The sequence below is a fragment of the Rhinopithecus bieti genome, unplaced genomic scaffold, assembly GCF_001698545.2.
Source record: "Rhinopithecus bieti isolate Rb0 unplaced genomic scaffold, ASM169854v2 scaffold_7884, whole genome shotgun sequence".
Lineage (NCBI taxonomy): Eukaryota > Metazoa > Chordata > Mammalia > Primates > Cercopithecidae > Rhinopithecus > Rhinopithecus bieti.
The window spans coordinates 2,719,156-2,734,892 of NW_016806331.1; the positions used below are offsets into that span (position 1 = coordinate 2,719,156).

At 37.1% G+C, this 15,737-nt stretch overlaps 1 protein-coding gene across 8 annotated transcripts in view; it reads left to right on the top strand.

Moving 5' to 3' along the window:
* The window catches only part of PPFIBP1 (PPFIB scaffold protein 1), a 184,970-nt gene that overhangs the window by 110,709 nt on the left and 58,524 nt on the right, over positions 1-15,737 (top strand). For all 8 annotated transcript variants that reach the window (XM_017875586.1, XM_017875588.1, XM_017875587.1 and 5 more), the window contains exons 3-4: positions 9,473-9,571; positions 11,031-11,236. In XM_017875586.1, the coding sequence (XP_017731075.1) occupies positions 9,508-9,571; positions 11,031-11,236 (270 nt within the window). In that variant the 5' untranslated portion in view covers positions 9,473-9,507. The remainder of the gene's footprint in view (positions 1-9,472; positions 9,572-11,030; positions 11,237-15,737) is intronic.

The following is a 15,737-nucleotide window of genomic DNA, read 5'->3' on the forward strand; positions in this document are numbered from 1 at the left end:
TTGAGGTTTAAAGGGAGAGATTTTTTGAATTAAAACCTGAATGGCTTCTTCAAAGCTGTTATTTTTGGATGAAAAGTAAGAAGCTGAGGCGTGGGGAGAGGAATTCTGCCCTTATTTACCTTGTCAGCCAATTCCCACCTCATCTGGGCAGGGCTTGTTGTCCCAAGGATGAAAGACAGGCCTCAGTGTGTGTGGGTCTAGTGATTGAGTGTGCCTCAGAGCCAGTGGGAGGGCTTGGAAAAACACAAATTGCTGGGCCTGCCCCTGGAGTTTCTGATTCAGTAGACCTAGGGTGGGTGAGGTTCAGGGATTTGCATTTCTTTCTTTCTTTCTTTCTTTCTTTCTTTCTTTCTTTCTTTCTTTCTTTCTTTCTTTCTTTCTTTCCTTCCTTCCTTCCTTCCTTCCTTCCTTCCTTCCTTTCTTTCTTGCTCTGTTGCCCAGGCAGGACTGCAGTGGTGCGATCTTGGCTCACTGCAACCTCTACCTCCTGGGTTCAAGCAATTCTCCTGCCTCAGCATTCCCAGTAGCTGGGACTACAGGTGCACACCACCATGCCCAGCTAATTTTTGTATGTTTAGTAGAGATGGGATTTCACCATGTTGGTCAGGCTGGTCTCGAATTCCTGACCTCAAGTGATCTGCCCACCTCTGCTTCCCAAAGTGCTGGGATTACAGGCGTCAACCACCATGTCTGGTGGGATTTGCATTTCTTACTAGCTCACAGGTGATGCTGCTGTTCCAAACCACTGACTTACTAGTACCTGTTTCTCCCTTTAGATCTGGTTTGGTTTTTGTTTTAAATTAATTTTTACAAGTACATAGTAGGTATGTGCCTTTATGGGGTACATGAGATATTGATACAGGCATAATGATCACATCAGGGTAAATAGGGTATCTGTCAAGCATCTGTCATTTCTTTGTGTTACAGACATTCCAATTATATTCTTTTAGTTATTTATGAATGTACAGTAAATTATTGTTGACGGTTGTCACTCTGTTGTGCTATCAAATATGATCTCTCTTTTTAAGATAGTTTCTCTTTGCTAAGATTGTATTGCTGCACACATTGGCAATCATTGCGTAATTGATTAACCTTTGAAGACAGCTTCTTGCAGAAAAAAAAAAAAAACTGTTGAGAAAGGTATGAGTAATTTGTGTGAAAACATATTCTATTTTCATAATGACCACAGAATACTATGGCGTTCTACCAACCTAGTGGAATGTATGTGAACATTCTCCCTTTCTCTGAAGATTTCTTCTTTTAAGTGTCTTAGTTTCAGTGAATTGTCTCTATCTTGGGTAAGAAGTTCAGGGTTCTCTTTCAAACCCAAGCATTTTACCTAAAGAAAGCTGAGAAAGCTAGGACAGATGTAATTCTCACAAAAGTTTGAAAGAAACTTGCGAATTTTCTTATGGCCTTTCTTTTCTTCACAGAAAGACCGGGCAGTCAGCCTGACCTAAAACATCAGTTAGTCAGCAACCCTGCAAAAAATTACAGTGTCCTGCCAACGCTTTAGCCACCACACCCATCACACCCATGCCCAGAACTCTCCTTGATATTTCACCCCATTCAAATCTGCTCTAAATGGGTCCTGACCAAACCTGAAATACACCCTGAACGTATTTCTGTTAGTTCCCCCACCCCTTTAGTCTCTTACTATAATATTTGAATCTTATCCCCAAGAGCTTGCTTATCTAAAACTTTCCTAAATTTATTTTTATTAAGCCGTGGGAATAGGAAACCAGTAGCCTGAGAACTCCTGCAAACAGAGCTCATTTCACTGTTTACATCACTCAACAAATAAGAGGCTTCCCCAGTTTGTACTATGACTTTGAACCCCAGCTTCACTCCTTTGTTGTGGTAGTGATTAATGTTTTCCTGGTACCTTTTTCTTTAGCAAGTCATTCAAAGAAGCATATATTAGCGACTTAGAATCCAGAAATAAATTTGCTATTTTGTGAGAATTATTGGATGGTGAAATTTTTTGTTCTTTAGGATTTTTTTTCTTAATTTTTGAGACAGGGTCTTTATCACCCAGGCTGGAGTGTAGTGGCACAATCACGGCTCACTGCAGCCGTGAGCTCCTGGGCTCAAGTGATCCACCCACTTCAGCCTCCTGAGCAGCTGGGACTACAGACACATGCCACCACACCCAGCTTAGTTTGTATTATTTTTTGTAGAGACAGGGTCTCACTATGTGGACCAGGCTGGTCTCAAACTCCTGGGCTCTAGCGATCCTCCTGCCTTGGCCTCCCAAAGTAGTGCGATTACAGGTGTGAGTCACTGTGGCTGGCCTTGGATGGTGAAGTTGTAATTTTCTAAGTGGTTTTGTCCACTCAAAGAACTCAATTATAACTAGCAGATTTCTGGGTAAGCAAAGAATGAGAAGAAATGGAGCTGAGTATTCTGAGCCTTTTATTTTAGACCATAGGTTCATATAATAGGATTATTCATGATCCTTGATTCGTGACATATTATCATCATAGTCTTAGATGCAGAGGTCCATGCATGTCCAACTTCATTCATTATTTAGTTCTTTTTTAAAGTGGAATTTTCATGTCTAATTTCTAACAACCAACTTCTCTTTCCTAATTTTTCAAATACAAAAGTTTTATTTGGAGAGTAATCCTAGGAAAGACTTAGAGAAATAAAGAAGAGAACTGATAAATGATGCATTATCAAACAAGTTACCACTCTGAGTAGATCTTAATTGTCTGGATAATTCTGGGAACCAATGTAGATTACATGAATCAGAATTTTCTCTTTCTAAGGGAAAGTGTGCTGGTATATTTAAAGCTGATAACTTTAAAATTTAAAGGGACATTATTTATCTGGCATTTTCAGACCACTACATCCAATGGCAGAGGGCTCCCTGAAATCTTGGACAGTTAAAAGTTTGTCTGGCATGCATGGAATTACAGAGAGGGCACCAATTACATCTGCCTCAGTTAGAAGCTAAACAGTATTATTAATGCATATGTTTCAAAGGTATTCCCAATTAAATTAGTTCCTAAATGAATTTTATGCTTTCAACATTTAGCCATCAACAAATGGTTCTTTCCTACTTAAAATAAAGAACTTAAATGGGATTGACATTGGGATTCTTAATGCCTGACAAATTTTAAAGACCATTGCATAGTTTGATGAGTTTTGGCAAATGTATAAACTTGTGTAACCTATATCCCAATCAAGATATTGAACAGAAATTCTGCTGGTGTCTCCTTTCAGTCACTCACCATTTTCTGTAAGTAATTCTTGCTCTACCTTCTATCATAGGTTGCCTGTTCTTGAATTTCATATGAAAGTATCATACAGTACATGGTCCTTTCTATCTGGCTTCTTTTGCTCAACATAATGTTGCATGTATTATTTGTTCCATCGCTTTACTGTAGAATAATATTCCATTGTATTAGAATAATATTTCATTATATTAATTATATGAGGAAGCCCAGGGGATCTTCCTCTCAGAAATGTTTTTGAGGATTTAAGAAAGTCTTTTTAGAGACCAGGGGATTTTCTAAAGCTTTTTTATTTAGCCTTTTCATTTTTAAAAATACGTTGTCCTGGCCCTGAAAATTAACATAGCTTTATCAACACAGATGCCTGCCAAATTAGGCTGCCTCTAAAACAGCTCCAGTCATGGGCAAGGCAGAATTTTAATAAATATGAATGCTCTCTTCTTAGTATTTCACCACTTCAAGTTGTGTGTTTCTTATTCTTCTGTGTAGTTCTTTAAAACCCATTTGAAATTTATTGAAACTGATTCTGTGGCCTTGCATATATGCCTTATCCTGGTGAATATAACATGTAGACTTGGGGGTACATTCTGCATTTGGGTGTTTTATTCTATAAATTGAATTAGGTTAAGATGGTTGATAACATTTTCAAATCTTGTGTGTTACTGAGTTTTTTTTCCTACCTTACCTGTCAATTCAAAATAAGGTTGTAAAAGAACAAATGATAGATGGGACAAACAGAAAAGAAATAGCGGGACAATAGACTTAAATCCAACCTTATCCGTAGACTTCAATCCAGCCAAGTCAACCATATTTATATTATGTTAAATATAAGTAGATTAAATTCTCCCTTAACACCATCAGTTTTTGCTTCATGTATTTGGAAGCTCTGTTATTAGTTGCAAAAACATTTGCGCTTGTTATGACTTCCTGAGGAATTAACTCTTATCATTGTAAAATATCTTTCTTTCTAGTCATACTTCCTGATTTGTAGTTTTTTAAATATATCTGCTCCTGCTTTTCTATGCTTGCATGTGTATGTTATCTCATTTTTCATCCTTTTACTATTATATTTCTTTATATTTAAAGTCTCTATTAATAGCACATAATTAGGACTTAAAAAAACTAATCTGATGATCTCTGGCCCTTATCAGTGTTTATTCCATTTGTACTTAATGTAATTTTTAAAATGTTATTTTGAAAAATTGTTTTATTTTGATAACTTTAGGGGTTCAAGTGGTTTTCAGTTACATGGATGAATTGTATAGTGGTGAGGTCTGGGATTTTAGTGCTCCTGTCACCTGAATAGTGTACATTGTACCCAATAGGTAGTTTTTCATCCTTACCTTCCTCTCACTCTTCCTGCTTCTGAGTCTCCACTGTCCATTTATGCCACTTTGTATGCCTTTGCATACCCATGGCTTAGCTCCAACTTGCACAATACTTAATCCAATTATTTATATGCTTCAGTTTAAGTCTACCACCTTGGCTATTGATTTTTCTTCCTCTTATGTGTCCATTGTTCCTTCATTACTGCCTTTGGATTTAATAAAATTGTGACTGAGGCTGCAGTGTTGTATGAGCCCAGGAATTCAAGACCAGCCAACCGGCAACATAGTGAGACCTTGTCTCAAAAACAAACAAAAAGTAAAGTTTCTGTGAATTCATATTCTCCACAACACTTGGCTATGTCAATTTTTTTTCACTAATTAGGTATAAAACATTATCACATTCCTTTAGATTCCTCATTTATTAATGATATTAAGCACTTCTTCATATTTTTATTGGTTGAAAACATTTCTGCCAAATGATTGTTCATATCCTCACACCTCCCACTTTTTCATTGATTTCTAGGAATTCTATACTTGGAATACCACTGAACTGGACCACTTATATTTGACTACTTTTAACTTATTAGAGAAATCTTTGGCCTTTGATTCTAACGCCAGTCCCTGGCTACCTGTTTAATTTGCAAAACCTTCCAAATTGGACCCCCTTATCCTACTCCGTTTTTCCCCTTAGCACCTACCACCTTCGCCATGTTACATACGTGTTTATTACTTGTATGTACTGTCTTTCCCTTACTAGTACATGTAGGCTGCTACATGATATAGAGATTAAGAGTTAGCGTTTTGAACTTTCATAACAATTTAACATTGTCATCATATTTTTATGAAATGAAGAGATTCGTCTCCAATGAATTGGAAATTTTTGAAGAACTAGTTCTTCACTACTTTGAAAAGTGTGATCTAGGTTGTCTCATACCTTCATGTAATAGCATTTGAAAGGCTCATTGAACAGAACAGAGAAGAATTCAGTAACTACTATACCTATCGGACTTGAAAAAGTGTTTATGTTCTACACAAAATATAGTTGCTAACAAAGACGAATATATTTTTCTGATTTAGTGAGAAGGTATGTTTTTCTAACTAACATGGGCATTACTTTGTGTTATTGGTATTCCCATGTTTAACTGAGCCTGGTATATGTCTCTTTGTTTTATATATACACATATATAAATGGATCTATACAAAATACTGCTTTTTAAATGAAAGAGCATGCAAGCCACTTAATTATGTAATTCAGCTTAATCCTTTATGCTCTCAGTTTTCATGTTTTGAGTTTCTCAGACAAGAGTGTGGTTATTAAATGCCTGTCTTGCTTCTTTGGATGCTGCACTGGCTGAGTGTGTGAATACATTTTTTGGAATGACCTAGGTTCATAACCTAACTTGTTGATTCCTTGTTTTCTGGGTAACCGTAGACACATACCTTGAGTATTTTCATGCTGTAGTATTTCCAGATAAATGGTAGTGATATTTTTCACCTTTGGAAGTGAGTAAAGTTCTGGAAAATCCTTAAGTGAAATGACTTTAATTCAAAACAATATTTTACAGCAATTATATGGCATTATGTTAGAATGAATGCATAATCGGGAACTGATCCAAGAAGCTGATACNCGTAGACTTCAATCCAGCCAAGTCAACCATATTTATATTATGTTAAATATAAGTAGATTAAATTCTCCCTTAACACCATCAGTTTTGCTTCATGTATTTGGAAGCTCTGTTATTAGTTGCAAAACATTTGCGCTTGTTATGACTTCCTGAGGAATTAACTCTTATCATTGTAAAATATCTTTCTTTCTAGTCATACTTCCTGATTTGTAGTTTTTTAAATATATCTGCTCCTGCTTTTCTATGCTTGCATGTGTATGTTATCTCATTTTCATCCTTTTACTATTATATTTCTTTATATTTAAAGTCTCTATTAATAGCACATAATTAGGACTTAAAAAAACTAATCTGATGATCTCTGGCCCTTATCAGTGTTTATTCCATTTGTACTTAATGTAATTTTAAAATGTTATTTTGAAAATTGTTTTATTTTGATAACTTTAGGGGTTCAAGTGGTTTTCAGTTACATGGATGAATTGTATAGTGGTGAGGTCTGGGATTTTAGTGCTCCTGTCACCTGAATAGTGTACATTGTACCCAATAGGTAGTTTTCATCCTTACCTTCCTCTCACTCTTCCTGCTTCTGAGTCTCCACTGTCCATTTATGCCACTTTGTATGCCTTTGCATACCCATGGCTTAGCTCCAACTTGCACAATACTTAATCCAATTATTTATATGCTTCAGTTTAAGTCTACCACCTTGGCTATTGATTTTCTTCCTCTTATGTGTCCATTGTTCCTTCATTACTGCCTTTGGATTTAATAAAATTGTGACTGAGGCTGCAGTGTTGTATGAGCCCAGGAATTCAAGACCAGCCAACCGGCAACATAGTGAGACCTTGTCTCAAAACAAACAAAAGTAAAGTTTCTGTGAATTCATATTCTCCACAACACTTGGCTATGTCAATTTTTTTTCACTAATTAGGTATAAAACATTATCACATTCCTTTAGATTCCTCATTTATTAATGATATTAAGCACTTCTTCATATTTTATTGGTTGAAAACATTTCTGCCAAATGATTGTTCATATCCTCACACCTCCCACTTTTCATTGATTTCTAGGAATTCTATACTTGGAATACCACTGAACTGGACCACTTATATTTGACTACTTTTAACTTATTAGAGAAATCTTTGGCCTTTGATTCTAACGCCAGTCCCTGGCTACCTGTTTAATTTGCAAAACCTTCCAAATTGGACCCCTTATCCTACTCCGTTTTCCCCTTAGCACCTACCACCTTCGCCATGTTACATACGTGTTTATTACTTGTATGTACTGTCTTTCCCTTACTAGTACATGTAGGCTGCTACATGATATAGAGATTAAGAGTTAGCGTTTTGAACTTTCATAACAATTTAACATTGTCATCATATTTTATGAAATGAAGAGATTCGTCTCCAATGAATTGGAAATTTTGAAGAACTAGTTCTTCACTACTTTGAAAAGTGTGATCTAGGTTGTCTCATACCTTCATGTAATAGCATTTGAAAGGCTCATTGAACAGAACAGAGAAGAATTCAGTAACTACTATACCTATCGGACTTGAAAAGTGTTTATGTTCTACACAAAATATAGTTGCTAACAAAGACGAATATTTTTTTCTAATTTAGTGAGAAGGTATGTTTTCTAACTAACATGGGCATTACTTTGTGTTATTGGTATTCCCATGTTTAACTGAGCCTGGTATATGTCTCTTTGTTTTATATATACACATATATAAATGGATCTATACAAAATACTGCTTTTAAATGAAAGAGCATGCAAGCCACTTAATTATGTAATTCAGCTTAATCCTTTATGCTCTCAGTTTTCATGTTTTGAGTTTCTCAGACAAGAGTGTGGTTATTAAATGCCTGTCTTGCTTCTTTGGATGCTGCACTGGCTGAGTGTGTGAATACATTTTTTGGAATGACCTAGGTTCATAACCTAACTTGTTGATTCCTTGTTTTCTGGGTAACCGTAGACACATACCTTGAGTATTTTCATGCTGTAGTATTTCCAGATAAATGGTAGTGATATTTTCACCTTTGGAAGTGAGTAAAGTTCTGGAAAATCCTTAAGTGAAATGACTTTAATTCAAAACAATATTTTACAGCAATTATATGGCATTATGTTAGAATGAATGCATAATCGGGAACTGATCCAAGAAGCTGATACCAGAACTATAAATATATTTGTGAAAATAAAGAGGTGAGATTTGGCTGCTTGGAAACAGAGGGCAAAGGTTTCTGTGAAACAGAATATGCCTTTTATTTCCCAGGTATTTGTTCTATCACAGTGTACATAACATAGTAAGAGCTTTATTTGGGTGCTTAGTCTGGTACCTGAAATGCGTTAGTGAATGTTGAAAATCACATTATCCTGACTTTTTCCTGCCAATGACTAAATTTTTTGCAAGCATTATCTCAATGTATTTTTTAACAGATAAACCAATGAATAGATTGTGACATAATTTCAGGATGAACCCATCTTCAGATAGGATCGGGTAAAGAGAAATTATGTTTTATAGTGGAAGTCAGACAGACCTAGGTTAGAAACTGAACTTTGCTGTATTTACTTTGCTGTGTTTCCATGCAAAAATCAAACATCTTTTATCCTCATTTATAAAATGGGGATGAATTCACACATTTTATAAGGCTGTTGTCTAATATTGTCATCATATTTTTATTTAATGAAACATAATGGATAATTATGTAATATTATGGATAATTTATGTAAATGTGTAGGAAACACTATAGGCACTCAGTATGTGATACCTGTGGCTCCATTACAAAAGGTTTAATACCAGTAGGAGTGTGTGTGTATGTGTATGTTTACATACACATAGTATATTTGTTAGTGAATCCTTTTCATAGACAAATCTTAAGCCCTTGTACAGAAAGAAAAAAAAATTAATAAAGCAGAGATTGGGTGGGGCTGGTAAAGGGAGAAAGGAGTGTTGTCTGGCCAGTGCTTGTCATGGCCCTCAGCAAGCTTCCATGGCCATCCCTGTTGCCCTTTACAGAGGCCTAGAGTTCTAGAGGACAACATGAAAACCATGCTAGTGGATTTTAAACACCTCAAGTGCAAGAATGGAATCTTCTTTATAACTGATACAGGTATCACATGTGGCCTTGCGCTACAGTAGGTGAGTGGCCACAACTTACTGCTCCACTACTGAAGTTCCTCCTCCATATTTGACTATACAGCAGAGTTTTCCTTTGAACCTGAATTAGCAAACCCACTAGCAAGCCTATGTCATTTAATGGATATAATAATAACATCATTTTTTTTCCAGATCTAGGTTGGAATTTGCCCCTGACAAATAAGAAAATGATGAGTGATGCAAGCGATATGTTGGCTGCGGCATTGGAACAGATGGATGGTATCATAGCAGGTGATCTGCATCCTGTGAAAGACAGAATCACAACATTTACTCTGCTCACTTCACTTTTTCACTACAACTTTCATATTATCTTTTCACTTGATTTTCATTTTTTAGCCCTATGCCTTTTGCTTCCCTGTAATTTCACCTTTGTTCTTCTTCTCCATTTTCTGCCAGCATTATTCTCAAACATTATTTTAAAGTATCAAAAATTCCAGTTCCATCCTAGGTTTCTAATCAAGGATAAAGAATCCGCGTCTCAGGTGGTTCTGGTGTAGGTGATCTGTGGGCCATACTTCGAGGGACACTGCTCTACCCAGTAACCGCGAATGTTCTGACCTGTTTTCCTGAATTCAAAATTCACTTTCCACCAATGACTCCCATATGTTTGTTTGTTTGTTTGTTTGTTTGTTTTTGAGAAGGAGTCTCGCTCTGTTGCCCAGGCTGGAGTGCAGTGGCACAATCTCAGCTCACTGCAACCTCCACCTCCCGGGTTCAAGCAGTTCTCTGTCTCAGTCTCCCAAGTAGCTGGGATTTAGGCGCCCACTGCCACGTCTGGCTAATTTTTGTATTTTTACTACAGACGGGGTTTCACCATCTTGGCCAGGCTGGTCTTAAACTCCTGACCTTGTGATCCACCCTTCTCGGCCTCCCAAAGTACTGGGATTACAGGCGTGAGCCACCGTGCCCGGGCATGTCAATTTCTTTTTTTTTTTTTTTTTTTTAAGAGAGGAGGTCTTGCTCTGTTGCTCAAGCTGGAGTGCAGTGGCTATTTACAGGCATGATTACCTGTGAATAACATGCATAGTACAGCCTTGAAATGTTGGGCTCAAGCAATCTTCCCACCTCAAGTACCTGCGATTACAGGCATGTGTCACTGCACCCAGCTTGTTCACATCTATTTACCTTCCCAATTCTTTTCTAAGCTTCCAGTCCCTGTCTCTAATTTCCAACCAGATGCTTCTCCAGAATGTCCTATAGGCATATCAATATAATCATTTAACACATTGAGCTCATTATCTTTCCTCAGAATTTACTCTGATAGTCTTTATCTGGGTTCATTTCATAACCCTTCATCCACAGTTTTTCTAAGCCAGAAATCATTTGGTCCAGTATTGGTCAGGAATGGACCAGCTCTAATATTTGTATTTTCTGATCTGCTACTTTCTTAACCATCATCTCCATGAGGCCAGCACACCTCACACCAAAGCCCACCAGGTTCTTTTTCTTTCTATACCCCAGGATTGGCCTCCTCGTTAGGAATTGGACCATGGATATTTACCATCAACTACATGGTTTTAATTTTTGCACCATGTAAATCTGACTTGGAGAGATTTATGTGATTGAATTCTCTTTTTTCTGTTTCTTTTGATTGTTCCTTACTGTGACTAGACTGGTTTACCACCTTCGGCTTTGGTATTTTTATCTAACATAAATCCCATTGCTCTCTCTGTGATTTTGTTTAACTTAGGTTCTAAGGCCCTGGAATATTCCAATGGGATTTTCGATTGCCAATCTCCCACCTCTCCATTCATGGGAAGTTTGCGAGCTTTGCACCTTGTGGAAGACCTGCGTGGATTGTTAGAGATGATGGAAACAGATGAGAAAGAAGGTTTGAGATGCCAGATTCCAGATTCAACAGCAGAAACGCTTATTGAATGGCTTCAGAGTCAAATGGTAGGTGTCTGCCTGTTATAAATTCCGTGTTATGAATCCTTTGTTGCTTATTCTAAAATTTAGAACATAGAATAGCTGATTAGAACAAGAAAAGTTTAAGGCAACAGATGTGCTCAGTTTTTTTTGAGATGGAGTTTCAAAAAAACTGTCGTCCAGGCTGGAGTGCAGTGGCGTGATCTTTTCTCACTGCAAGCTCCGCCTCCTGGGTTCACACTATTCTCCTGCCTCAGCCTCCTGAGTAGCTGGAACTACAGGCGCCCGCCACCACGCCCGGCTAATTTTTTGTATTTTTAGTAGAGACAGGGTTTCACCGTGTTAACCAGGATGGTCTCGATCTCCTGACCTTGTGATCCACCCGCCTCGGCCTCCCAAAGTGCTGGGATTACTGGCATGAGCCACCGCGCCTGACCAAGGATAACTTTTTAAAAAGTGCTATTAGTGTACATTTTATAAATAGCAACTGCAGGGCACCTGATTCTGCCCATAAAAACAGACTGGCTTTTAGATTGTGCTTGAATGACCTCCTGTGGCTTAAATCAAATAGTCCTATAAGGGAAAGAATCTTGCACATAATAGATGATTTCTCAGTCATATTGGATTCTCCACTATAACGGACCCAATAGCAATTCTAAATGGAAAGCGTAATGAAAGACATTCAAAACGCCACGGGATTTACAACAGTATTTGCCCTGAAGTGCCATCTAGTGGTTTATGGCAATCATGTCAATTCCAGTTCTCGAATTAAATTGTGGAGTTGGGCCTTTAACCCATTTATGCGTAGTGTTCCATTATTGGAACGCTAAGCTTGTGGGAGTTATTTATATTCTAGTCAAAGTCATCGCCAAGGTCTCATTTTTCAAAAAAAAATTGCAACCTCTGGCATAAGTGGGTTAATGGTGTTATTCACTGAACAATGAGGCTTCTTTTTAGGCGTCTTTCTCAAAAATTGATGATGTAGCAGAGCTACCCTTTGTCTGGGCATGGTGGTAAATACCAGGGTTTTAATCTGTGATGATTACATAAAATCTAAAGAATGTCACAAAAACAGATTCAGTGGAGGACAAAGGAAAGGAGATATTTTGTGCTTAAAGGATATTCGGTTTTCAGTAAGATGCACTAATATGCTTATGAGCTAACTGTGTTGATATAAAAACTAATGAGAATTGTATGAAAGAATCATGATCTAATTTTGGATCTGTGGTAGACAGGAAAACTGCTTGCTTTGGGAACCTTGAGAGTACATCCTACAGCTAAAACATTTTCATATGATGTGATACAAATAGTAGAGCTCCCAGCCAGTCCTGTGCTGAATACTCTGTGTTCTCACCTATTTTACCTCTGCGTTTCTGAGTGCAAATAATACAATCCTTTAGCGGTGGTGCAGCTACACAAACTTGACAACTGGAGATATTTTATTTGTTAAAACACATAATGCCTTACTATTATACTTTATATTTGCTCTGCAAATTTCTCCTCCAGAGATTTAAAGGTCCAGGTTTGCTGATTTCTTTGGAGATTGCTTCATGCTCTGAAATTGGTGTTTCCTGGCATATTCCTTAGTCTGTTTCAATGTCCTATCTCACCCCTTCTTTACTCCATGTTCTTCTGACCATTTAGCATGCACAGTGAAAAAAGGAAATTTACTATTGAATAGAAGGGGAACCTTTCTATCCCAACACCCAGAGCCACCAATTGGCAATAGTAGCCTAAGCATACCTGTAGGTTTCAATATTTTGGACATGTGTCTTTTACAAACATTTCCATTAAATGTTGCTTTCATCTGGTTCTGTAGCAATAAGTATTTGTCAGAATGGATAAAAAGTAATGATGAGTTACATCTGCATATAAAGTTAGATCATGGACACTCACCTCCCTTTTTTCAGAAAAACAGGCCAATGGCATTCATATCCTTACTAAAACCACAGTGCTTACTGTGGGCTGCAAGGCCTCGTAGGATTTGCTCCCCATGACTTTCTGACCTCATCTCTCATCACACATCTCCTTATTCACTCCACGCCAAGCACATGGGCTATTTCACTGATTCTTAAATATGCCAGGTACACTGGCCTCTGAGCCTTTGCACTGGCTTTTCCAGGCACTGGCTTTTCCAGGCAGTGGCTTTTCACTCTGCCTGGAAAGCTCTTTCCCCAGATATTTGTATGGCTAGCTCCCTCATATTCTTCTGGTATTTACTCAAAAGTCCTCCTCTCAGTGAGGCCTTGCATCACCACCCTAACTAAAATTATACCCATTTATTCTTTATCTTACATCTCCCTGCTTTATTTGTTCTTAGCATTCACCACTTTCTTATGTGCAGTGTATTTGTGACGTTTATATGATTTATTTTCTGTCTTTTCAACTGGAATGTAAGCATCATGAATCCAATTTTTGCCCTTAATTTTTAAAAAATACTGTATCCCTAGTGCTTAGAAGAATGCCTGGCTCAGTAGTTATATTTGTAATGAATGATGCTCCATGGATGATAAAGTGGAATGCACGTTCGAATGAATGGAAGTTGTTTTAAATTTATTCCTCGGATGGGTAATGGCTTGTTGATCAATGTTTTTAGTTGCTTTCTCTCTTATTATTTGACATTTTAACCTTGAGAGTCCACAAAATGACAAATATTTTAAAGAACTAATGAAGATTCAGTTTTTATTCTAGAAGTAGCAATAACAAAATAAACTAGATGTAGATCTAGAGAGATAAGGAATTTTTGTAGTTGCTAAATTTATATCCATGTAATTTATTTATATGAATTCCTCACCTTGCCCCAACTTTCCAAATTAAGTGTGTTTTCTCGAGCACACAGAGAATGACAGGATGAAAGAAGAAAGGCAGCAAAAGGCAAAAACAAAGCAAGAAGAGGAGAGCAGGACTGACTGTTTGGAACCATAAAAGCATAGGAGTGAAATTGAGTTGTCAGCACACACCTACCGTGATAGACTTTATTTTAGAACCAAAAACCAACTTGGGCCAGCTTTGGGAATCCAACAAGTAGAAGATTATATGCTTATAATTTAGTGATTTGCTGATAATATTAGATTTTTCCAATTTAATATTTCAGAAGTTAGGATGTGTTTTATGATCTTAAAATGGGTATATATATACATTTTAGCTGGGATCCATCCTCCCTTCCTCTCTCCCTTCTTTCCTTTTTATTAATAAGGTACTTAGAATAGTCAAATTTTAGAGACAGAAAGTAGAATGGTGACTGCCAGGAGCTGAGGGGAGCAGAGAATGGGAAGATAATACTTGTTGCATATAGAATTTCAGTTTTGCAAGATGAAAAGATGGATGATGGTGATGGTTGCAAAACAGTGTAAATGTGCTTAATACGACTGAACTATACACTTTAAAATGGTTAAAATGCTAAATTTTCCATGTGTATTTTACAATAAAAAGTTAAAATTGATGGCATTCTAGAATTTAAGGAACACAGAATCCTAGCAAATTCCCCCTTCATATTTGAGTATGGGGAAACTGCCCAAATAAAAAAAGATTGTGATGTTTAAAAAAAGGAAGCAGTGAATGATAAGGCAGGAGTGCATCTAGGCAGTTTCAAATGCAGGCTGTAGTAACAGCAGACCTGAATTTTAATGTTGGCCCTAACTCTTCAAAGCTTGTATGACCTTGTGAAAATGTCTGAAGTTCTGTGTCTTGGTTTTCTCATCTGTAAAATGGGGATGATGGTTACTGCCACTTAGGATTGTAAGGATCCTATGAACTAATGTATGCTGAGGGCTTATGAATACGCCTGGAAAAAGGCTAGTCAGAAAGGCAATACTGAAGAGTAGAGTGTAGAGAAGAGAATAGAGGGAGAATGTTTAACAGGAACCCTTTGCAGTGAGGGAAACAGTTGGGTCCAGTTGCAAGGGGAGTTAGGTTACAAACCACACATACATAGTTCCCTTCTTGCGATAAAAGAGTACAAACATTTCTCAGACTACAGAGAAGCTTCTGGAATATTTTAGAAAAACTTAAATTCAAAATTTTGGAAATAATTATGTATCTGTAAATAATAACAGATAAATAATTATGGTTCCATTCATGTTTAATGATGGCCAACTTGACAGGCCCTGTACTTTAAGATGGATACTGACCTTTTCATTAGTGCAACTGGGCATTTGCAGTTCCAACTATCATTTTGCCTGGGCCAGGGGATCCCCTGGTTTCTTGTAGGATGCAGGTTATTTCTTTACTACTGATTGCTCCTGCCTGTTTGTTTCATATGATCAGACACTGAATGTCATCAAATACCAACACTAGTAACCTGTTACAGTGAAGGGACATTAAATCTGTAAGAATGAATTTACAAGTGTAGCTGTAGGCTTCTAGAAATGAACAAATTTCTTTTAAAACTTAGAAGTGTGTCTCCTTGGTTAAAAAAAACTATAGACTATGACATATTTGTTTAGTTACTAAGGCTGAATTTTCTGTCTTGATTGTGAAATATTATAATGTGTTAACACAGATTTTTTTTTTTTTTTTTTTTTTTTTT